At 43.2% G+C, this 24,663-nt stretch overlaps 1 protein-coding gene and 1 long non-coding RNA gene across 7 annotated transcripts; one reads left to right on the top strand and one right to left on the bottom strand.

Annotated features, from left to right (window-relative positions):
- Nucleotides 1–763: 763 nt before the first annotated feature.
- On the bottom strand, nucleotides 764–20,572 carry SLC13A5 (solute carrier family 13 member 5). 5 transcript variants are annotated; one of them, XM_042026544.1, is made up of 13 exons: nucleotides 20,484–20,572; nucleotides 15,427–15,534; nucleotides 12,974–13,102; nucleotides 12,045–12,181; nucleotides 11,406–11,620; nucleotides 9,923–10,094; nucleotides 8,651–8,773; nucleotides 7,902–8,114; nucleotides 7,009–7,130; nucleotides 6,617–6,735; nucleotides 5,317–5,478; nucleotides 4,189–4,326; nucleotides 764–3,423 (listed from the first exon to the last, which is right to left on the bottom strand). In XM_042026544.1, the coding sequence occupies exons 1-13, from the start codon at nucleotides 20,487–20,489 to the stop codon at nucleotides 3,295–3,297; spliced, it is 1,773 nt and encodes a 590-aa protein (XP_041882478.1). In that variant the 5' UTR covers nucleotides 20,490–20,572; the 3' UTR covers nucleotides 764–3,294. The 5 variants fall into 5 exon arrangements, 4 of the variants coding, with proteins under 4 accessions (XP_041882478.1, XP_041882480.1, XP_041882479.1 ...); XM_042026546.1 differs by lacking the exon at nucleotides 20,484–20,572 and adding an exon at nucleotides 20,381–20,468; XM_042026545.1 differs by lacking the exon at nucleotides 20,484–20,572 and adding an exon at nucleotides 16,918–17,008.
- On the top strand, nucleotides 16,216–24,362 carry LOC121663828. Of its 2 annotated transcripts, none has more exons than XR_006015773.1 (5): nucleotides 16,216–16,306; nucleotides 16,432–22,372; nucleotides 22,783–23,025; nucleotides 23,470–23,538; nucleotides 24,210–24,362. It is a non-coding gene; the product is annotated as an uncharacterized LOC121663828 (long non-coding RNA). The 2 variants fall into 2 exon arrangements; XR_006015774.1 differs by having other exon boundaries at nucleotides 16,219–16,306; nucleotides 16,447–22,372.
- Nucleotides 24,363–24,663: the final 301 nt, after the last annotated feature.

The following is a 24,663-nucleotide window of genomic DNA, read 5'->3' as shown; positions in this document are numbered from 1 at the left end:
CGAGGAATCACACTCTGCCCTCGTATGGTAAAATGGGTACTGTTTGCTCGCTCAGCGTGGCCGAATAACCTGCCCTGACAAAACCCACACTGAGGATCCTCCCATGTTTTCTGTGGGTGCTGGGGCTGTGTGTTTTAAAGCGGGGGACAAAGGGATTCTTTTATGCCACTACCTTAGGACTATCACAACTTCTTCATCTAAACCAATAATCCTTTGATGAGCAACAAAATAAATGCCATGCCCAGTAAGTGTCTATCATGATACTTGTCCTGCAGTGCTGAAGGGTCTGTAAACCAGCTCCAATCACAAAGCAATTGTCCTTGCATTGTCCATTGTAAGTAACGTATATTTACTTAGGGCACTGGAACAGGACACCATGCATGCTTGATTCTGAAGAAAAGCCCGTTTGTGCCTGTTATACTGGAAAGTTTGTACAACACTAATTCTTAAAAACTGGTTGTGTTTCTTAGATTCTTATAATCCTTTACTCTGAAATGAATGAGACACTTAGTAGGGTATGCCACCTGATTTGGTCCCACCTGAGCATCTTCAGAGGTGCAAACTTGAGTTATCACTTAGCTGTTGAAAGAAGAGAAACCACTGATATTCAGGTCTGAAGACACTTAAGAGTGGTGTCCAAATCTCTGCTTTGCATTATTCACTACAGCATGTACCCTCCTGGATCTTACTGGAGCAACACCATGGTACTGCAGAAGCTAATGCAGAAACAAGTGGTCCACTATGGTACACAGGAAACAATCCATGCTGTTTCTAGAAAGTTTTTATTTGCCAGGCTCTAATTGTGCAACCCACCCATTTAAATTAATATGAATCAATCACAGAATGTCATAAAAGCGTCTCAAAAAGAAACTGCTGTTAACAGTACAGAGAGGTGACACATCCAGTAAATCACAGTTACAATAAACCCAACACTCTTTATTACCCCACATGCACACTTCCCTTGCCCCAGCACTCCTGACCATGAATCACCCTGTGTGACTGTTGATGAAAATAGCATTTGCTTCCTTCTTGTCCAGCAACAGAGTGAAGCTCTTCCCTAGCTGAGGTGAGGGCAACTTCTCCCCTTCAAGAAACTTTCAGAACATTCTTTTCGGCAAACAGGACAGTGAAGTGCTGTCCTACAGCTTTTAGCTGGAACCAGTTTTAGAGGAGTTTTGGTTTGCATGAACTGAGATAGCCAAGCTCAGTGTCATCTACCTATGCAAGCTCCCCTGTATCTTACTCGTAAGACAGAGCAGAGCAAGCACCTTGTATCTGGAAGCAATAACCTGCTCCTTCCCACACTGTGAACTCCATCAGAAAGCAGAAAAAGTCCCTTTCTCAAATGCACTTAGATACCTAGAGATGCAAATCAGCATTAAGTGGTGACTGCCAAAGAACAGAAGGTGCTCAGCTGTTCCTGGTTTCACTTTGTTCAAACAAATACTGTTATAAGTTTCAGGTGGTGACAAATATCTGTGAGCAAGCCACTTCTTGGCACTAGAACTGGCCTCTTCCTTAGATAGACCCTGCAAGTGGAAGCGTGCTTATCCACATGCTCCACCGTTCCCCAGAAGAAGTATGAGGCTGCACCACATGCAGCCAGCTGGGTAGACAGGGAGCCTTTGGTGGCACTCGGGAACAACATTCAGCAGAGAGTTTATGGTGCTAAGCACCCTGAAAGAGCACAGAAGATAAAGGCACGAAAATCAATTCTTGAAGCAGTTTTCTGCTCAAAAAAGCACCTGGTCATTCTGTGGATAAATATTTCCCTCATTTTTACATAAAAATGTGTTTTTCCAGTTCCATAAAGAACATTCACATTAATAACAGAACTACTGAATAGCCTACACACAATACCATGCTATATGCCAGATCTTCTACACAGAATTCTATGATTCTATAACTTAACACCTTGCACCCATTATCATGAGGTGGAAAATCAGCATGGGTGCAGAATTTGACCCTTATGTCCTCACAACACCTTGGTGAGGTAGATAGGTTCCATAACATCTTCTTTAGGAGGGGAAATAGTCAAAAAGAGGTGAACTGGCTTGCACGGGGGTACACAGCAAGTCTGGGAGCAAAACCCAGGTCATACCCACACATCCTTCTACTCTAAGACACAGCTTTACCTCCCACCCGCCTCCATCCCCAGGGCTGAAGGAAAAGCGTCCATGTACCACTGAGGAAGTACACCCAGCCCTACACCAATCATTCTGTAGACTACTTCTGTAACAGAAATGGCATAAAGAGGTTACAAACTATTACAAACTACTTTTCTCACAAGACATGAATTCCAAAGTACACAAGACAACTCCCACTGCTGTCAGCCAGCACAAGCACTAAAATCTGGATCCCTAAATTTTTTCCAGGTCATCAATTAGAGTCTCTCTCATGTCTTGACTTTGCTCAAAATTCCAGAGTTAATTAATAAGGCACATCAGGGGCTAATCCAGGAACTTCTGCAATAGGTGTGAAGTCCTATGGGCCACTAGTCATCTCCAGGCTGGCACTCAGAAAACACTGGTTGGCATGTGAAATCACACATGTGACTGAGGGAAAGGCTCCCTTCCCTCTAATTGCCACAGTGCAAGAAGCACAGAGCCAGCCTTAATGCATCATTGTCCGAGACATCAGCTGAATCATGACCAGCATGGAATTATGTTATCTCAACCCTCAATAAAGGCGTCTAAATGCAGTGAGACTTAGGAGTGAAAACAAGCCAAGAGAAAGCGTGCTGGATTTTGACTTGGAAGGATCCCACCACATGGCTGCGGCCCCACTAAAACGTAAGATAGCACAACATCACATACCCCTTCTTCACTAGACCAGTGACAACAGGGATTTCTCTGTACAGTTGCTGACTTGTAGATATAAGGAATAGGTAAGGAATGTTCAGCCCCTGCCTGAGTGCAATGTTCAATGCTAATGATTTACAAGTACACATAGTGATATAATAGTTCAAACCATTTCATCCAACAGCCTCCCCTCTCTTTATTGAAAGTTTGATAAATCCTAATTCTTGACCTTGATTGGAGGAACAATGGATCATTTGATCATACTTATGATCCCGACACATGATCCTTAAGGTTGTATAATTGCAAACACTTTTGGCTCCAGCACAACTGGAGCACGTTTGGGTTGGTTCAACCCTGAACTGATGTGTGACTGCTGGAAGGCAGCAAACACCCAACACTGGATCTAAAGTGGTGATGAGACTCTATACAGGACTTTAGGCAATAGGGAGTAGTAAGGGTCCTTTCCTTGTTTAACACACAAATTCTTCACCGCTCACTGATTTGTTGTGCTGTTTGCCCAGGTTGGGAATGTGTCCAGGTCAAACATAGGTCTTCCCCATGTGTTGATGGCCAGTGTGACACAGAAGACTCCAATGATGTTCATCACTATTCCAGATCTAACCTGTGAGGAAAAAAATCCAACAATAACCAAACACCAGCACAGCAAGTCCAAACCAGCAACACCCAAACACCAGCACAGCAAACTGCAGCAAGGCCTACTTGTACATACACAAGAAAGATGGTCATATAAATCACAGAAATAGCCATTGTATCCACTGCCTTATGCTCTTGCTTAGGTGGAGATACCAGGGAACACACTGTGCAAAGTCTTTGAGCACTTTGCTATGTATATAATGAGTCTAGGAGCTTTAAGGCATGTATAATAAGTTATTCTTATTAGAGAACTGCTTATGCCCTCTTCAAGTGTCCAGTTAAAAAACCAGTAATGTTTGTGTGTTCCGCCCAGAACCTGCCCTGTGTGGTCTGGCAGAAAATCAGAGGACCAGAGCCAAGGGCTACTGATTGCTACCTTCTGCTTTCAGCTCCAATGGAGACAAGGCCTCAGACACTCGCCAAAGCCCCAGAACACTGCAGAGCATGCCCGCACTTTAACCCTTCAGGTTTCAGAGACTTATGATCTGTCAGTTTTTCATTTCACTTGGGCCAGCCTGTATGTCTGCCAAAGCCTGTGAGAAAAGTTCTGTTACTTCAGAGACGCAAATTTTTATCACAATATTAACACTGCAGAAGAGAGGGGCATAGGGTGGTAGTTACAGCCTGTAAGAGCTTCCTAGTACTATGGAAACACTCTGCAAAGAAAATTAAGCTCACCATATTTCAGGAAGAAAGCAATGGAGAATTTCAGATAAGAGACAAGGCATCTTACCATATCCAAAACACGGATGTGGCCGTAAGAAAACACTATTGCATTTGGTGGTGTTGCAACAGGTAGCATGAAGGCAAATGAAGCACTGAGAGTACCAGGCAGCATAACATACAAAGGGTGGATCTTGACAGATGCAGCCTGAAATGAAATGGAGAGAATATCACTCTGGAGGTGTTTGAAAAGAAAAGTATAAAGGATCAATCTATCCCAGACCACTGAGATACATAGGCTTATTTTGTTTCCTTGTATTACATCACCAGAATAATTTACAAACATTTTATTCTGAAATCTGTATGTGCTTAAACATAACTTTGCTGTTGTTTCCTGTCCCATGATACTTAAAAACAAGGTTTGATTCTTTCATGTTGTTTGTTTTGCTCTATGGTATAATTTGGAGTTCTGGTCAAATATATCCAACAATCTTTTCTTTGACCTCAGACCACCCTTTTTCCAGGGAACACAGGAATGGGATTATAATTACTAGGCACATGGAGTGACACTCTAAGACTTTACATAAACTCTGTTGGAATCAAAACTTAAGTGCCAATTTAAGTCACTAATAGCTCAGTACCTTGACTGGGGTAATTTTACTTTGGTGAAATAGTCTAGAACAAAGTGCTTTTCCTTTCCCAAATAAAGAACAAAGTAACCTATTTTTCTCTTTATGCCACAGTTTGTAATCTGCTCAGAAAAGGCAGCAAAACTTACCAGGTTTTCCTCCCTAAGTTTTAAAATTGTTCTGGGTTCCTATGAGAAATGACACATTACTAATAATCAGGCTTACCACTTTGTGTATTTTAGCACAAAATGTGAAGATGCATCATTCAAAGGCATCATCAGAAAGTGCTGGATTTTGTTTTGGTTTGGGTTTTGTGTGTGTGTGTTTTTCCAGTTCTAAGTGATGGTTCAAAATGACCAAAGTAACTGATGTTTGCTGATCTGTATTGCAAAAGGGACTTCACTTTCTCCAGGGCCAAGGCACACACCTTACAGAAGGCACAACGTGGCTTCCTTTTAAGTGAGGAAACACTGGAGCAACATCCAAGACATTAAATGTAATATTGCTTTGCCACCCAGTTTAACTCTGATCTTCCAGCTGACAGGACAACAGGATGGAAGCAGTCTTACCATGGACGAAAAGACAGGCAGGAAGAGGGTGGCTGTGGCCACATTACTGGTGCACTCAGTGAAGACAGCTATGATAAGGGAGAGCACTGTTGCAATGGCCCATGGCGGGATAGATCCCAGTGGAGTCATTTGATGACCCAGCCAAGCTGAGAGCCCAGAGTTCTGACAAGAAAAAAAGTGAGTTTCAGTGAGGTTTAGAATCCCTGACTCACAAGCAGGGAAGTCATGTTATGTGCAACATTCCTGTCAAATAACGCTAAAGGAGTCCTGAATTATACAAACACCATCCAGGAAAGTACAATGATTTGTCACAAAAATGGAAAGAAATTCCTTGCCAACTAGACATAATACTGTATCCCACTTTTCTGATTCTTCTGGAAATCAAATACTTGCTCACACTTAGGTTACAAAATTATGGTTTTCTTGCTAAACAGAAAGTGTTATTTCTGAGGCCATTGCAAAAACTTAATGTATGGCCCAGAAACTTCTTCTAGGGTTTCTGAAGGTTATGATTCTGTCTGAATGCTCTGTTGTAGGAACACAGTCAGTAGTTGATACAAACAGGTTACAAAATCTCTGACTTGATGGTTTTTAATGCTCTGGAGCTTTAATAATTTATGTATGATGTATGTAGATGAAAGTAAGCCCCCAGAGCTTTAATTTGCCCCATGGTTTAAACCTAATTAGCCACAAAACTTAGATGTGAACACGACTTTCCCCCAAGTATGGCCCTACTGATATCTAAGGCTTGCTTTGATTTAGATGCATCTTAGCAGCGGTGAAGGAAACAATGTGGTTCACCTCAAGATTCCTTCCTGGTTTGGGAATTTAGCTGCATTTTCTGTGAATTTATGAACACAGCATCAACCCAGGATTTTCTTTCTGAAAGTGGTTTTGGTTTAAGTCTGAAGATGTATAACCTTTAAACAAACCGCAAATGGTTCTGAAAATCTTACAAGTGTTATCTATGCTTCTATTTTTCTAGCCACGGCTGGGATTGGGATGATTACAGAAATAAGAAAGGATGCTTTCCTGGACTGTCCAGACAGTGAAGATCCCAACCTACTTGGCAGTCTCAAAGAGGTAAGATAAATTAAAGAAACTTGGTCAGAGCACAAAAACTCCTAAAAAAGACTCACAAGCGTTCACCTCTCCTCAGTTTTTGCTAATTTAGATCTGCCTCCAGATCTGAACTTCTCTACTGGGTTTGGCTTTGGGTGCATGCCCAGTAATACAGGACTAGATAACAAACCAGGGAAGTTCGCCTTTGAGTCAGAGAAAAACAGATGTCAGGACATACTGCGCTTGCATCAGCCAAAGCAAAACCTCCTCCCAGCAGCAGCACAATGCTCCAGGGCATCTTCCTTTGAACCACATTCCAGTCTAGCAGCGGGGCTGATAAAAATGGCTTTTTAATATCTGAAGTGAGAAATGAAAAGTAGAACATGTTTTAGGAGAGCGAAGACACTTTGTCTCCTGTTCTATAAGATACCAGTGGGCAGATGCACATAACTGACAGATCTGCACAGGGTGAGGGTAACACACGTGAGCACGGACTGTGCCCCAGCCCTGCCCAACAAGTGAGATAGGTGAGCTGCCCTAAAGAACTGCATGTAAATCCAGTGCATGCTTCTGCCTTGTTAGCTGAGTGGGTTAGCTGTTTCACAATATTACAATCCCTCTTTTAAATACCTTCTTCAGTCTGTTCAGAGTCAGACATGCTTTGACTCCAGGCTATGAATTTGGGCTTATGAGCAGGAAGGATAAACAGTAGCAGGGCAATAAACACAGCAGGAGCAGAATCAGTGATATACCTAATGAAGAAAAGAGGATATAGGTTAGAAAATGGACATCTTTCTCCTAGAAAAGGGCTGCCTTCCAGCCCTCTAGTCACTGATCTTTGCCATCTGGGGCTTGAGCAAAATGGGTCGTTAGCTCATGTCTGAGGTCTCTCAGACCTGCTATAACATAAACACAGTAATAAAAGAAACAAACTACAATACACATTAATAACCAGAGTCCCGGATGACAACTCATCCCTCCTGGAGCAGGGTTCCTTCTCTGTGCTGAAGCCAAAATTCAACAGTTGTATCTCAAAGATGGACGTCTAAAGAAATGGCCTGAATGATAATAAACATGTATTTTATGTTCCTAACATGCCATGCATGAACACTATGCAAAGAAGCCATTCAAAGCACAAAATCAATTTTCCAGTGAGTTCTAAGGTATTAGTTAGAGGCAGTATTACCAAATATTCAAATGTCACTGCAACTGATTGGAGCTCATAAAAACAAAATACGAAGGTGTATGTCAGTGTGACTGAGACCAGCATTACAGAATTTTCTCTTCCTTTAGGAGGTTCAGCTTGCTCCATGTCTCAGTCTCCAGCCTTTTCACTGCAGCACAAACTGTCAAATCATAGATAATTGGTGGTGTCATGTACAAGCCATTGGATCAAGCCCAGCAAACATGAAGTCAGGTAAAGTTGGAATTAATGACCCCACACTCAAAATGGAACATATGAGCAAGGGAATCTTTTTAGTAACCAAGAGGGTAAAAGATGGAAAAAACACCTAAGAACTTACTTTTCTCCTTCTGGGAAGAGCCTGGTGGCCCAGCCTCTTACAAAGCCTGGGTGTCTGGAAAACCACAAGAGCACCAGCAATACAAACATAAGGAGGACATTGAATTCAGCGTAAGAGATAGGGCCTAACTTCTTCATTTCTGCCTTCAGCACATTGTACGCAGCTTTTTCTTTGGCAGTTCTCTCTGTCCCACAGCCCCAGCTTTTTTTAAAGCTTTAAGAAAAATGGAGAAAAAAACCCTGTGAGTATGAACATATTAGAGGGATTTAACATCCTTATCACTCTGAAGCTATCACTCTTGGGGACAGACACAGACTACAGCAGAGGCCAGAAATAAAGAAATTACAACAGTGCCAAAGTATTTTGTGGGGACACGCCAGTTGTCACAGAAGAATGGGATCTATCAAAGGATGGCAATTTGAAGTAACCTGGGATGAAAAACTCAGATTTGAATCAATGGCTGCAAACCAGCTTTGCCAGCTCTCCTAGGGCTGAAATTCACAGATGAGAGATTGAAAAATAAAAAGGCAGTTCTGTCTGAAGATTAAGAATGTATAAGGCTTTTGCCTTAGTGTACCTCTCATGAACACAAAAGGTTTCCAGACCTCAAAATTTCTGTGAAACGGACCTGCTCTCTGCTACCAAATTAATAACTTGTCAGTGCATTTGTTTTACCCAGATGTCTCAGTAAGCTGATCTGCACTAATTTACTGAGGGGTTTACACAATGCTGTGTAGATAAATACTCACTTGAGTCCCATGAAGGAGCACTGTAACCAAAGCCAAGCTAGCACCAACATCAGGATCATGTTTGGGAATGCAAATCCAAACCAGGAAGCAAAATTCACAATATCATTATTGTTGGGGTACAACCTGTAAAGAAATGACTTTCTGTATGAATGTCAAAACATTTAGTAATCTACTCTCCCTTTAATATGTGCTAGTGACAATTATACATGTACATCTAGGACAACCATTACAAGCAATCATAGGCAACATCCACAGCCTAACTGAAGTCACGGAGGAAGACAGCCTGATTTCAGAGCAGAACTCAAATGATCCTCAATTTTCCCCGTGTCTTACTTTGATGCATATAGGAGCTTATGTTGATACTTTATGTCTCAGTCAGACAAGTGTGGCTGAAAGATCTCCCATACATCCTAGGTACCTTTCACTTCCAGCACACCTGCTCATTTATCCCAAGACAGGATATTTTTTCTTCCTCCCAATTCATTCTAATAAGAGAGCAAGAAATGTCTTTCCTGAAATTAATACCTGCACTTCTGCTGCCTTCAACAGAAGAAAAAGTTGCTAGTTGGCTTGAAAGAATGAAGACAGTGTTTTAAGAACGGCAATTTTTGTTCTTCCCTGTGTCCACCAATAATGATCGGAGGAAAAATATCAATAGCAAACTTCCAGCTGGGTATTAAAACCAACAGATAATGTAGCAGCTGAGGCTGAAGTCCTTTCAAAACAAGGAAGCAATGTTGAGGGACTGATGTTGAGTCTGCAAAATTTCCACTGTGGATTGGGTGTCATGGAAATCACTTCCCAAACTCAGTTTAGCAATGAGAGTACAACACAACTGTACAGTTTCCACAGGCACAGTATGGAGGAAGAGTATTACAGGAGGGGCCAAGTTCCTTCTAGCGCTCTTCAGTGTGCTTATAACTAATCTACATTCTGCTTATAACTAATCTACATTCTTCTGGTGCTCTTTACTGCAGTTCCTCATCTGATGTGCTGTATTTCAGTTGAAAAAGAGGACACACAAGAACCAATATCTCATAATCAACCACTATTTCCAATTTTCTCAGAAGACCTATAATTCCATCACAAAGCCTCCTTTTAAAAGATGCTGAGGCAAAAAAAATGAGGCCCAACTCTTCATACACATTTCTCACTCTCAGCTCCTCAACTTATTGCTTAAAGTTCGCAACTCAAATTGTCATCTAAGGCCAGTCAACTGGTCACAGAAACAGTACGACAGTATAACTAAAAGAAGCAGCAAAAATGACTTACTGATTCATCTGTCCTTTCAGTACCATGTTTGGACCTGTTCCAGTAAGTGTTGCAGTTCCTCCAATGCTGGCAGCATAGCATACACAAAGTGTCATTCCCTTGCATATACGCTTCCTCATTTTCTTTTCCTCAGAAGATTTGGGGTCGTCAGGGACTTGTCCATTGCTTATGGCTAGACACAAAGAAAATGACTTGCCTCAGGTAAAACTGGAAAGGCAGAGAGTTCGGGATAGGGCCTGTAGGCTCAGTGCTTCCAGTTTGTATGTGCCATTTATTTTAATTTAAAAACTCACAGACATGTCCCTAAATACTTTGGACTAATGTTCATGAGGAGCTGAAGAAAGAGGCTGACAGTCTGGGTTTACATGATCCAAGGACGCTCTTGTCCACATCAGTGCCACAGTTCCTCATCAGTGATTTCTTATTTCACAGAGAGGCTTACCACCAGCCAAATATTGTAGTCACTGGAACCATTCCAATCCCACAGTGAGAACCCAACTAGCTTTAACAGATATGAATACAGGCAGAAAAAACCCCACTGAAACCCAAATCCTTGCTTGGCATAACTTAATCAATATGTTCTGCCAGTTTACAATAACCATGAAACTTTACTGCTGTGTCCACTGTTCTCTGAAGCTAACACTCTAATCTTGAAGTCTGGCTGGACTAATGGAGCAGGACAAAGAATTTATGTCAATTACAACCAACTCAACAATATCAAAGGGTATTTTTTGCACACTCTAATTATCTTCACTACACTTGGGATCTGATCTTAAATCATATTTAATAATATAGCCCTCTGTAACAGCACAGCAGAGCAGCGAAATGAGAGGGACTGAGTTTATGCACATATTTCAAATGAAGTAAAACCTACTGCAGAACCACAGTATTGGCAGAGGACCTTGAGGTAAGATCAGGGTAAGATCACACACAAGAGCAGTTTGTCTACTGTGAGTCAAATTACACCAGTTCCTCTTTTCCACGTGGCTTTTAAAGTAGTCCTCTTTCTTCTCCCCACCTCCACATACAATCTGGTCAATAAAGAGATATTTATTACCCTAGAACCAAAATAGATTGTGTTCACATGATTTTTTTCAAATAGCCCTACATGGCTTAGAAGCTGAATCCTCACTGATAATCACAAGATTTAGAAAGTGGGATGCTAGGGGTGTGGATGGTTATTTCCCACAGGATATGCTTTTCACTTCCCTAAACAGGCAGTTAAGTCTGGGGAAACTGTAGGAGGATGACTCCAGCTCAAAGGAAAGAACATAACAACCTGTCTGGGATCTAGCACTAGCATACAAAATGGCAGCCATCAAAATTGGAAGCTATTTTGTAAAACCTAAATGTTATGTATTTAGGGGGTTTCAGTCAGGTTACCATCCTCTTTCCTTGGAAAGGGTACACAGCAATCCTAGGTTGGGGAGCTGCGAGTGTAGCAAGCTCAGTAGCATCAGCTTTTTGGTGAGCAGGCCCTTACCATGCACTGCAGTGGACTCTGATGTGCTCTTTTCTTCCAGCTCAATAACTGTATTTGTTTGCCCAGCTGCTTGTTCCATCATGGTCACATCATACTCCGTGCTGTCCATTTGATCCAGGACAGCCTGGACAATGGGAACCATCATGGCAGTGGTAGCTGTGTTACTTATCCACATGGACAGGAAGGCAGTGACTATCATAAATCCCAGCATGAGGCTGAAAAGAGAGAAAAACGCAGAGGAGAGGGGAAGAGAGTGAACAGACGCTGCTAAGCTTTGTAGTCACTGTAATTTGGAGAGCAGAGCCCAACAGGGATGTGTGCAGCATCCAGTAATACAGAGCAGGATCAGACTCCCTTCTAGGACAGCTCTGCCACCTTCACTGAAGGAATCCCAGTGCATGATTAAGTCTGTCATAATTTTGTCCCCAATGGCAAGCCTCTACAATTTAGTCAGATGCTAGTTTTGGATAAAGGACAAATAAACTATTCCTGTTGCTAGACTTCATTTCTGAGAACTCTGTCCAAGTACAGCTCAATTGGTTCTTGAAGGAACCTTTCTCTGCTGACCGTTAAACATTATCCCTAGGTCTCTCCTAAACTGAGGTAAGAGGTAAGAAAAAACCAATGGAATACTCTTACAGTGCAGGTTTCACCCCAAGAATCAGAAGGACCCTCAGTGCAATCCTTTTGTGAAGATTCCACTGTTCAACAGAAATTGCAACAATCAGCCCTCCAACGAAGAGCATGTTTGTGTCGTTTAGGTACTGCAAGCAAACCTGAAAGACAGAGAAGGTAAGTCGGGCCCAAATGTTGCTTCTTACTTGCTTCACTAGTGCATTTTGCCTACTACCCTCTCAAATCCACGGACTGGACCCAACCCCACCCAACACTGGCAGAAGAGGCAGCTGCTGCCTGAGAGCTCCCTGCAGTTTCCTGAACCCTTGATCACCTGTGTAACTGCTGAATTGCCTGTGCAGGAGCTCTTTGTGCATCATTGTGCAAAATGACACTGGATTCCTAAAACACAGCTGGGGGCTCAAAGTATGGAAGGCACTGGAAATGTCAAGCTCCAAAATGGCTTTCTCAGCACCTTCAACAACCACACCTGCCTTTACCAGCTTGTTGGGCAGTAGTGAAGCTGGGCTACAGAACCTGAATACAGCCTCTGCCTTGGACTAATGCTCCAGTACAAACAGTCCAGGATGAGTTCTGGAGAGGACACAGCATACCTGCTGGCACCATGCCATCTATCCTCTTAGAAGTTTGTCCCATACATTTTGAGATCTCCCAGAAGATCTGTCAGCACTACTTTCTCAGAGGTTATGATCACACAGACTGCTGGCACTAGTGGGATGCTCTCCAGCAGGATCCATGCCCAAAACAGACCCTTCCCTCTACCACCTCAAGCCCTCCCCTCTTAACAGTTTGGGCAAATGTGTATGTAGTTCAGCATCTTCCCATATAAGAACCCTGAACACTAATACAGACTTGTTGGCTAAATATTGATGAGGGATCAGAGCACTGGATTTCCCTGTATCAGACCTGGATTGCATGAATGAATTCCTTACTGATTTAGAGCTCTGAACTCCAAGCAGAGGGAAAAATACCACTGGCATGAGGGAGGTGACAGCCAGGGGAATCACTTCAGTGCACCAGTACACAGCCATGATGATGATGATATATGCACATTTGGCCTCCTACAACATAATAGAAAACACATTTAAGCATTAGAAACTGTTTTTAAAGATAAGAAATACATTGGTAGCTCTTACAAGTGGCTCACACACTCCACTGTCTGTAGCTTAACAAATTACATTGAATGAGGACTTAAACTTGTGCTCTTAAATCATGTTCTGAAGTCACTTGTCTAAAAACATCTTTTTGACCAAGAAGACCATAGTGTTTGCTTTAATCCATCCACACAATATAAATGCTGTGAGAAAAACAAATCTTTCACCATGAGGTAAGTGCACAATTCGCCATGTGCAATTACCTCTTGGTGGTTGAGGTCAGCAGATTTTACATCTAGAAGCCAAGAACAGCAATATAGAGTTAATTTTTCTAAACGGATGACCAAGTTTCCCAGTGTGGATGATTAGCTTGCCTGAAATTCACAAGTCTTTGATGTATGTCCTGTAACACAGCTGAACTCAGAAACTATTTCACTGAATAATTTAAAAGTTCTCTGCTTTTTAAAGTAACTACTAAAGTAAAACTCTTTTATATTTTTTTTTTTTTTGGTGACTAAGCACATTAGAGGTATTAAATAACTTTCCCAAATCTTATGGTCCCTACCTGCTAAGGGGATTCCCTAGATTAGAATTCTTGCAACCTGTCTTTTTGGGCTGTGGATCAGGCATTTCTGTATCCCAGCCTTCCGTGGTTTGTACTCTAAAAATTGTTGGGAGAAGCAAGCCTTCATTAGCTAACAGTGAACTGTTTGAAAGCTGAAGTCAGTGTTCTGTAGTTCAGTATTTGCTCCTATTTAGGGCATGTGTTTATAGGATTTTACTTTAATACAACAAATATGACTTTATTGCTAAAATAAATGGTGTGACAGTGACATTTAAAAACTGACATCAGGTGATATTTATAAGTAGGGCTGTGTTTTTCTTAACTTTGTTGAGAAGTTTAAGAACCAGGAAACACCTTTCATAAGTAATTTGAATTTTTTTCCCCTCAGGTACAAGTTTTGAAAAAAAAAATTTCTTCAGAGACTAGAAGATACCAGGCAGATCCTATTGAAGTCTCTTCCCTTTATACATATAAGGTGAGCCCACAATACAATTCATGCTGTACTGCAGTAATGCAGGGCTAGAACTGACTGTGGTTAATCTGTTGCTAGTATGAAAGACAGATAAACAATTCTAAGTGAATAAAATTCAAAACACTGGGTTTAGAGACTAAAGAGTAAATAATTTATGTGGAGTTCAAAAATACAACCAAGCTTATAAATTAACTCCAACCACCATGGCCAATTCAAACGACCAAAGATTTGCAATTAAATATGTATTTGTACTTATATCTATGTTTATCTGTGATTTATGGGAACAGTCACAGAATGTCTCTTTGATGTTTCTGTACAGTTGACACAAAATGCAGTGACCTGCCTCCTGGCTGAGAGATGAAAAAGCAGTCACTGACTGAAGTATTACTTTCCCATTGTGAAATACTGTAATTTCTTAGGTTATACTAATGACACAATATGCCTACAAATAATGGCAAACTGAAGACATATTTAATTTTTTTTTTGGAAATTATCTTTCCTAGCTTTGACCAAAGTAGAGCTTAACAGTCAGGAATTCCCCACTATATAAAGCACCACCATTCAACTGAAAGGCCAGGTTGGTATTACTTAGGTAAACCAGAGAGCTGGCAATTTGGTTTATAAGCACAGATCAAATTTTCCTGTACTTTAAAACAGACTGAGCAACACAAGTTGCTCAGAAGAAAGGCTGGTTTTAGCATTAGAATAGTCTCCAAAGCTCTAGTAGGCTAAAATAATGCGAACTGAGCTTTCACACTTGGTCAAGAAGGCTACAAGACAATGAACGCCATACTTCCCTGGGTTATTCCAATTTTATGCTGGTGTAACTCCAGTGAACGCAAAGGAGTTGTGCCATCGCCATCCCCGGAGTAAGATGGACGAATTGGAGGACATGGTATTTGAAATCCTGACCAATACATACAACACAGCGCCGGCTCCCGACTGCATCAGGATGGAGAATGTCAGCAAGCAACGTGCTGGGAGTAGCAGAGCCTCAGCAGAGAGCTGGGGACGCACTCCTGCCCTTCAGCCCACTCCAGTCGCTACGACATAATGCGGGACCATTTCAAACGCGCCGGCCAGCTACGCATGGGTTTGTCTTGGCCCAAAATGAATAGCATCTGTTTGGCACGATGGGTTGGGTCCATGGGAGCCACAGGGAGCAGGGCCGGAGACGGGTGGAGTGGGGATCACCTGGGGGGCAGCAGGGCAGGAGCCGGGCTCTGTTCCCGCAGGGGCCCCGCAGGCACTTACCCGCGTGGGCACAGCGAGCGGCAGCGGCAGCAGCAGCAGCGGCGTGAGGAAGAGGATGGCGAAGGAGCGGTACCTCAGCAGGGGCCGCAGGCACGTCGGGGCCATGTTCTGTGGGGTGACACGGTCAGGGCGCGAGTGGGAGCAGCGCGAACCGCCGCCGCTTTAAGTACGGGGCGGGAGGGGACGGGAGGGACACGGCGGGGGGGACACGGCGGAGGGACGGGAGGGGACGGGAGGGACACGGCGGAGGGACGGGAGGGGGGACGGGAGGGACACGGCGGAGGGACGGGAGGGACACGGCGGGGGGACGGGAGGGGACGGGAGGGACACGGCGGAGGGACGGGAGGGGGGACGGGAGGGACACGGCGGGGGGACGGGAGGGACGGGGGGCCACACGTCCTGCCCGCCCCGCCGGGGCCGCCCCGGGCGGCGGTGCGGGTGAGGGCCGGCAGCGAACGAGCCTCCCCGAGCGCCCCGGGCCCCGCTCCGAGCCGCCCTCCCTGCCCGGGGCGCCGGGACGCGGCGAGGGGCCGGTCCCGCACTCCCTCCCTTGCGGCCACCTTCGTGCGGGGCTTCTGCAGCCCCTCCATGCCAGGGAAGTTTGCTCAATGGCCGTGTATCAGCTATCACACCAGTCGGGAGAATGTTTTGAGAACGTTCTCCCCGCTCGCAGAGCCCACAGAAAGGTGCCAGCAATCAGAGATTCTCACAGAGCGCATCGCGTGCAGGGACCGAGGTGCTGACACGGCCCCTTTCGGGAGGTGCTGGTGACGCCAAGGGAGGATCGTCCCTCGCTCATTCACACAGTGGTGGGGAAGGACTGGGCTCCTTTAGGGAAATGGAGAGTGAAAACCACAGTGGGGGTCTCCCCAAAACAGAGGTCTGTGCAGGCATGCATGGCTGTGTTTTGCTATTATTTTGAGAGGCATTGTGCCTCTGGATCTGGGTTAAAAATAACCCAGGAAGGTTAACTTGAAAGGTTATTTTTAATGTTGTTGAATTCAGTGGCTTCATCTACAGCGCAGCCTTGGAATCCAAAAGGATGATCCTACTGACAGTGGCCAGCACTACTGAGAGGGCAGAAAGGAACAACCAGAGGGACCGGAAACTAGACAGGGGACAAACAAATTGTTGATATTTTAGGTTTTGCTTCTGGGATGGCAACAGCCACCTGAAATGAAGTCAGCAGAAATCATATCTCAACAATTTGATCCTGCAGTCTCTTAATACAGTCTTACCAAGGAGTTACTCACAGAAATAAAGAATTTCAGATTCCACAGCAAGTAATGAGGGAGCTCTGACTACAGCTTGCACTCTTTATCCTCTGCTGACCAGAGGAACTTGAGTGACAGAAGTTCAAAACAAGACACTCCAATGTTACTTTTCATTTATAAAAGCAGTGAATGCCCACTAAGAAAAACAGTAGCCAACCGGATCTGGACAGATTCCAAATCTTCAAACCTTTCGGAGCAGTCCCTCTGGGTAACTTACCAACACAGAGGAAACTTCACACCAGTGCAAAGTCTAGAAGAAAGTGGGGAATCGGCCAAAACTTGCATTCCTGTGGCCTATCTCCAACGAAAAAATGGTTCCTAGTCAAAAAAGAAAAAGGACTACAAGCACTTAAATAAGAAAATGCAAACAGTTAACTCTAATGGAGTTGTTCTAAGGTTAACTCTGATAGACCAGTGCAAATATGATTTGTTGTTTTCTTGTTTCAATAAGATGCAGTGAAGAAAAAAGAAAATAAAGAGGAAGACAACAAATGTGTTGATACCTTTGGATGGACTAATCTTGTGAAAGGAGACTTGCTTGCTGTGCCTGGGGGTGAGACACGGGACTCCACGGGCAATTCAATTAGCTAATTCATGCTTCCGTCCTTTTTTTGTCAATATAGAAAAGGGAATCAGTATTCCTTTATTGTGTGGAATTATTGCAAACTTGCCTTCAGTGTGCCATGCAAAGTCCATTCAACAGTATGGAACAAAACAGAGAAAGAAAGACTCATAGAAAAGAACCAGCACCTGAATAATAGAGAACCAGATTGAAAGGTAGTGGATACTGTCTGCTGCTGCTTATGTAGCATTGGACCAGCAAAGGGTGTACCTTGGGAGGAGAGGGAGAGGCATGCGAGAAACACAATGTTCCCTAGGTTTCCTAGGATCAGCTGACTTTGGACAGGGATGAGAAGACGGTGCAGGCCTCCCAAGAGATTACAGAGCAAAAAGGAAGGAGAAAAGGAGGGAAACAGGGAGGTGTCAGTCAAGACCAGTAAGTTCCTGACCCTTAGAGATAAATACCCACTTCATACTGCTTCTGGCAGAGCTGCTTGGTTGAAAAGTGAGAGATATCTAGGAAAAACATTGAGTGCAGATTTGAAAGAAAGCATGCCTAGATTTCCTTTATTTGAGCATCTTTTTATCTGAGACACTGGTCCTACGCTAGGACACTGTAATCTTTTCATGAATCAAGACCAGCACTGATAAGCTGCCTTTAGAAACTTTAAATTTAAGGCATTCCCAGGACTTTGATTAAAGCAGCAGTGGGGAGAAATCTGAAGCGGGACCATGGAAATGTGCAACTTTTACTTCTTTACTTCTTTTGCTAAAGTAGGCTCCTTTTTTAGAGGTTTACTTCAGGAGGAGAGCAGGTTTGTTGGAGTGCATGTGGAATATTTGTTCATGAACAATGTCAGGGCTGACTGCTGAGAAGAAATCAAATTAGTGCCAACTACAGTTCCTGTGGAAGTCTGCTAGGAATTCAGCGAAAATCAAGCAAAGCAGCTGGCTGAGGGAGAGCAGCAAAGCCAAAGTCCTGTACTGAACTGAACCTGTCAACTTGAAAGGTAAATTCTGACCTTGTTACCACCTTGTTCAAGCCATCCTGCCACTGCACACTTCATCACTACTTTATAAACCACAGAAGGTTTGCATGTGTCAATTCATGTTCTATTGTAAGGACCAGGAGGGTGAGAAGTTGACTGAATACAGATGTTAGAAGTACGTCATCGTGTATTATGGCAAGCTGCAACAACACTGGCAAAAAAAAGAATACTGAGAGAGGACGAGAGAAGATGCCTACATTCAGATAAACAGGTGGGAAAGTTGTGCAATGCATAATCAAGGTGGGGAAAAGAGGAATTTACAGTACAGGCTGAGACTCAGCACAGCGCTAAGGGATCAGCACAGAGAAACACAGAGGAACATGTTCCATTTGGCAAATATTGCAGCTGTTCTCCATCTCCCTTATGCTTCCAACAAAGGTGCATTTGGCACTGTCTGGACGTGAGGGTGCTACAGGAGTGGCAGCTCTTTCGTAGCATTTGACGATGAGCTTCCTCTTCACTGTGCCAAGGAGAGGACAGACAAAGTTTTGGCTGCTTACTTTACAGAACTGGTTTGACAGCTGGGTAGAGGGAGCTGCAGAGAGCCTAAGCACTTCCAAAACATTCAGGAGGAATTTTAGGTGGTCCAAAGAGCATTCAAACAAAAACCTCCCACAGCCTGAAATTTGGCTCATGCTAATTGAGCACTAATTGCAAACCTTCAAGAAAAAGGAATCCTTTCCTCCAGTCAGTACGGCTCTGAACATAGTAGAGAGCAATGGTTTTAAATACTGCTTTAAAGGCAGTGGGTAAAATTAACTTTTGATTGCAGACATCATTTAGAAGCAGAAGATTGTAGCATCCTTTGGGCCAAATTTGAATAATGTGCTGTTCTTGTTCTTCTTGGTAGTAAGTTTCAAATCAGTTTTCAAAGGAATTCAAATTTTTGTATTACAAAGAGGCTTAGGCACGGGTGGCGACATGAGGTGGAACCAGGAGCTGAATCAGGTCTCCCTTCAGAAAACCCTTCTGGCTGCAAGATACCACTTCTCCCATTTGCTGTTCTGCTGCCCTAATAAACACAGGTATTTTGAAGCATGTCAAGAATCAAGGGTTTGAGTAACAGAGCCAAGCCCATCTTGTGGCTCACCGCCACTAACCTTCCCTGGCCTTTGCGACGTTTTCTCAGCTGGTGGCTCTGGGGCTCATTTGATTTAACTTGACAAAGAAAGCAGAGCATTTTTCTGCTGTTAGTGAGCTGAATAGGTTCAATGAAGTGTTCAGTGAGCACCAGAGCCAGCTCAAGAGACTGGGCCAGTTCTGGCTGGGCAAGGAACAGCTGTGACAGGAACAGCCGCATCTTTCAAGACAGCAAATGCCAAGATGAGCTTGACAGCATTGTCAAACCACATGCAGAGTCTTGCAATCTTTTCTTTTATACTTCAGATACCAGAGGCAATGATGTGAACCATGGCCAAGAGTTGCAGTCAGAAGTGGGACACTGCTGAAGACCAGTTAAGAAAGGCTGACCTATATTGTCTGGTAGAGAAAGGGACTGGAAATCAATCCCACTTAGAAAGTAGGAATTCCAGGATCAGTCCAGGTGGAAAAATTGAAAAATAAAGATTTTGTTATAGTTTAGTTCATTCCCGAGAAGCTGCTTTTCTGATAAATTGCACTCTCTACAAGGCAATCCTCCCACTTACTCCAGTTATTGGTGGATAGGAATGGTCTGTAAAAAGGTGACTTTACAGGCAGCAGCTGGTTCATTTAATTACAGATAGACATATTTTCTGCTTCTAATTCAAATGCTGCCCAAGCACACAAGTACAGTTTGCTTGTTCTAAAGCAGTCCATTTGACCTAGATAACTGCTACTCTCTCTCGAGACAAAAACTCCTCACATTCTTTTTAAGTTCTTTCATGTTGCAGGCTCCATGCAACAGCCAGAGGTACAAAAGTTTTAACAAAATAAAATTAAACCAGGATTGTAAGATGTATCATATTTGACACTGAGAAACAAAAATTAAAACAACTGACCCTGAGTCATTCTAGGACTTAGCAGAAAAAGAATGTTTTCTACTTAGGCGTTTGAAAATCACATTTAAAAAATAACCAGCTCAGAACTTACCTCTACGTGATTCTTGCCTTAAAAAGATGCCTAGAAGAGGTCTTGTATGGTAATTTTATGCACTGGAAGGTTTACACTGAATTTAAATAGAAAGAGTTATTACCAGCATTCAGAGAAAACCACTCTTTCATTGCTCTCCATTTTCCCTCCAATCGGTACTTCCCAGCTACTGCCAGTCCACTGTGCTGCTTCAGGAGTAGCTTTCAACTAAGTTCCCAGTGGAGTATCTGATATTTTTCCAAGAAAAGCTCTTGAGACTCTGAACGAACAGTCCTTTCGGCACAATCCCTGTGCCCAACAACTTTCTACATAAAAGCCCTCATTATGAATTTTGAGTCAGTGGGGTTTTCTCAGGCAGTGTATGTCGCTGATCAGTCTTTCTAGACCTAGAACTGGTGTTTCCCATATAGTTAGTGCCCTAAAGCCCATTCAAATGCTGTGCAGGCTAACAACTACAAAAGAAAAAAGATCCAAAAGAAAATCATGTTAAAAATTTGATTCAGAATTGGCAGCTCTGTAACCTCTCCCTTAGCTGCCATCTCATTAACATATTTGTTCAAAAGCCTTTTCTCTGCTTCATTACATAATTTGTGTTACAAAATCCAGATAAACATTCATTATTCCCAGATTTAAATAATGGCTTATTGCGCTTCCTTTTTCTTCTTCCTTCATTTTTCCCAGAGAAAAATGGGGGACAGAAGGGGCTTGTTTAGATGGGAAATGAACCACACCAATTTCTGAGAAACATCTGTGGCAGCTGTTGTCTATGGCATTATGATACATTGTGCAAAGTCTAGTGAATAATTATTTCTGATACTCCTGCAAGGTGGAAGAATTAATATTAGTGCCCCTACCTGACAGACGAAGAAGGTCAATTAGTATTTTCTGTATCTCCTGTATCCCGTTGTTCCACACTGGGTAGGGTCTGTCACATCAAAGACACTGCTTACATCATATAGCTATAAGGGATCAGTTGTAGCAGCAGGTACACAAATGCTTGACCTTCCTTCCAAAAGGCATTGAAAACATGAAGTTCTGTTCATTTTTCTCTTTAACTTATATTTCTTCTGAAGTTTCCTATGTAAAAATGTATTGCTGAGGTCCAGCAAGAGACAGGACGTGCTGTTCCTGGGGCCTTCGTGCTGTTGGTCCATCCCAACCACAGCAAGGTGTCCCCAGGGAGGAAAGGCAGTGCTGGCTAATGCAGGTTAGAGATTTCACCTGGCACATATTTGGATACCCTGGGTCCAAGGGAAACTGGGGAATCAGTGAGGCCTGGGCATCTGCTGGGGCATGGCTGAGCAGCCCATGCTGTGCACTTGGGGAGGAGAGGCTGGGGACCAATGATGGGTTTTCTCCCCTGTGGTGATGGAGGGAAAACACCTCCCGTGAGCTGGCTGCTTTTTCCCAAGGGAAACAGCATTGCCCCAGGGAGGCCAAGATGGGTTTGTGGGGCCAAATACTACCATGACCAGCCCTCAAGAGGCGAAGCGGATAGCAGCATGCCCCTGCCCTCCTACTCACCACAAGCCAGCCCTGAGGCCCTGCAGCCTGGGAGGGACCTCATGTCGTGCCTCCCTCCTCAGGGTGCCACAGGCTCCCTCAACTCTGGGCCAGAGCATGCCTGGATGCTGGGGGCAGAGGCCAGCCGGACCAGCACCAGCGGGGTGGAGGAACCCTGCCATCTACTGAACCAGCTAATGTAAATCAAACTTACATGGGAAAGAAGCAAACTGAGGCCCCAGAGTTTCTCTAAGGACTAGCGAACTAATCTGTGTGTGGAACTCACACTGAAAACCAAACCCCAATACTTCTCTGGCAATGCTGCTGTTTCTCCTTTAAAGAATTTTTTGGCTAACAGCTGTTTGGGGTGGAGTTACTGCAACACAGCCTTTCAGTTTTTGGTTTTTTTTCCTCTCTGCTCTTAGAAGAAAGGATATCCAGCAGAATAAAAAGAAAAATGTCAGGAGAGAGCAAGTCCTGCAAAAATTGGTAAGAGATCTTCACTCCTACGAAGTGAGGGGGATTTCAAGAGTTCCTAGGATTTTCCTTAGTGTTATCCGGGTCTCCTGTAAGAGAGGAAGCAGAGAAGAACCACGCATCAGGCGTACACTAGCCATTGAGTAGGAAAGAAAAATACTTTGTATGCATCTCAAATTTCCAAGTTGCTGCTCTCTTGCTACTTTGCTGTGCAGAGGTTTCTTTCACATCCTTCTCCCCTGCTGCATGTTCTCTCTTTTCAGAATACTACTGTGGGCAATTTTGCAGTATCTGGCAGAGAGAGGAGTCAGTGCATGGACCATGCCAAACCCAGCAGCTGCCTCAATTTCCCCCCATGACTGATGGTTCTTTCTGTTGCTATGTTTGCAACTAAGTGATAAAACATTCATTTCTTTGTTCAGGGTAATTGGCCATCTCTCATAGATGGCTGAAAGGGGCCATGAGGATTGCAGAACTTGATGTGTCTTGAATAGTAGCAAGGCCATTGGACAAACTATGCAAAAGAAAGATGATTAGCTTTCCCTCTCCCAGAAGAGACTACACTCCACCTCAAGCTCTTAAAGACACTAATTTTTTTTGATATGCTGATGATCTGTGACTCTTGCAACATTCTGCTGCCACTTCCAACCCTTCAGAAACATGAGGTGAGATGTGACACGCTGGACTTGGCTTCCTACCTGCAAAGGGCCATACTTACACAATCACTGCTGATGTCCCCAGTGCCCAGGATCCCAGTGCCCATCTCTGTATTCCAAAGCTTCTTGAACTGTTGGCCACAGGTACACTCTTGTCTGTAAAGTGTGGAATTTGTTAATCCCATAGACTATTTATGCTCACATCCACACAAACAAGATCCATTGCTTATAGTCTGCTTCAGTTTTAGGAAAGTAATAACCATGACTGAAGTAATTAATTTTAAGCTCAAATCCTGGAAAGTCTTCAGCAACTGTACTTATTTGCTGAAGGCTCATGTTGTTCCTGCTAAGCAAATAGTAAGATTATATCCAGTTGCCTCCCTACTGAATATGATGGTTTGTTGAATATAATGTTAAATTCTCCTCTGACATGACTGTTACTTATTTTTCTAGATCAAATGTCTGCATTGGACAACTTTGCAAAATGCTAGGATGAAAAAAAATCAAGCCACAGGGAAAAAGGTACTGCAGAATTTCAGAAATTTAGAATAGATTTCCTCATTCAGGATGATTCTAGACTGAGTTAACAGGAACAATGGGATATTTTGCAGAGGAAGTGCATCTTGTAAAGCTAATACTCAGAGTATCACAAAGCTCTTTAGATTCCAACGCACAGGGTGTTCCCATGAGATTGCACTAAAGAAGCATTGCTGCAGAGCCAGTCTGTTTTCACTCTCCTGACTCAGACTAATATGTCTTGTGCCTCACAAATCAATCTACTCTGAACAGTGCAGTACTTTCCCTACTGAAGCAGAGACCAGAATATCCTCCTCTGGTTTTCAGATCCTGGCAGAATCATTTCCTCTTGGTCCAGTTTAATTAAGTGAAACCGAAAGCTGTTGTTCTCAATCTGTCCTTTTTCCACTTTGTTCAGTAAATGATGTATTACTTCTCCCTGCAAAGCTTTCCTTTCTGGGTGAATTAAAGAGAAAAAGCACCAAAGTGAGAAATAGGGGGTATGTCTAGTTTTGAATTACAGGACTCTGGTCTTGAAATGAAAGTGAATACATGGTAATAACATGGATTATTTGAACTGCATTGCGAGTTTTTATATATTGTTCAACTGAGTGATGACATAGGAAGGCTGTAAACCTGAAACTTTAAAACCCCTCATAACTGGTCTTTGTTTTCAGAAGACTGTTCCTACAGCATTCGTGACTAAGTCTGGAAATAGAGGCACGTCTCCAGATTGAAGCTTCAGCTCATCTTTAGGAAAAGGCACTGAAAGTATGATAGCTTTATCAGCAAATAAAAGTGTAAACTTGCTACTCTAGATTAAGAACAAAGACTGACTCGGATTTTTTATTCCTTATCAAGAGAAGCATTTAAAGGTTTCACCAGAAAACTGTAAAAGTGATGGGGGCTCAACAGCTGTCATAATTTCAAATATTTCTGTGTAAGCTTGCTTTAGGAATGTAATTTTCCCACCCGCTTCAGCAGGGAGAGCAGTTTATTTTAAAATACTTGTTCTGGGGAAGAGAAGGAAATAAGGAATTCAGAATAGCTTGTCATGTTGAGTGCCACCAATTCCTCTTGTACTCACTGATAGTTGAGAACTTTGTGTTTATCAGGTCATGGCCCAGTGAA

Source organism: Corvus kubaryi, unplaced genomic scaffold (genome assembly GCF_017639235.1).
Source record: "Corvus kubaryi isolate FWS band 111438036 unplaced genomic scaffold, C.kubaryi_AGA036_p1.0 37284, whole genome shotgun sequence".
Classification (NCBI taxonomy): Eukaryota; Metazoa; Chordata; class Aves; order Passeriformes; family Corvidae; genus Corvus; species Corvus kubaryi.
This window is presented reverse-complemented; position numbering and strand designations above follow the sequence as displayed.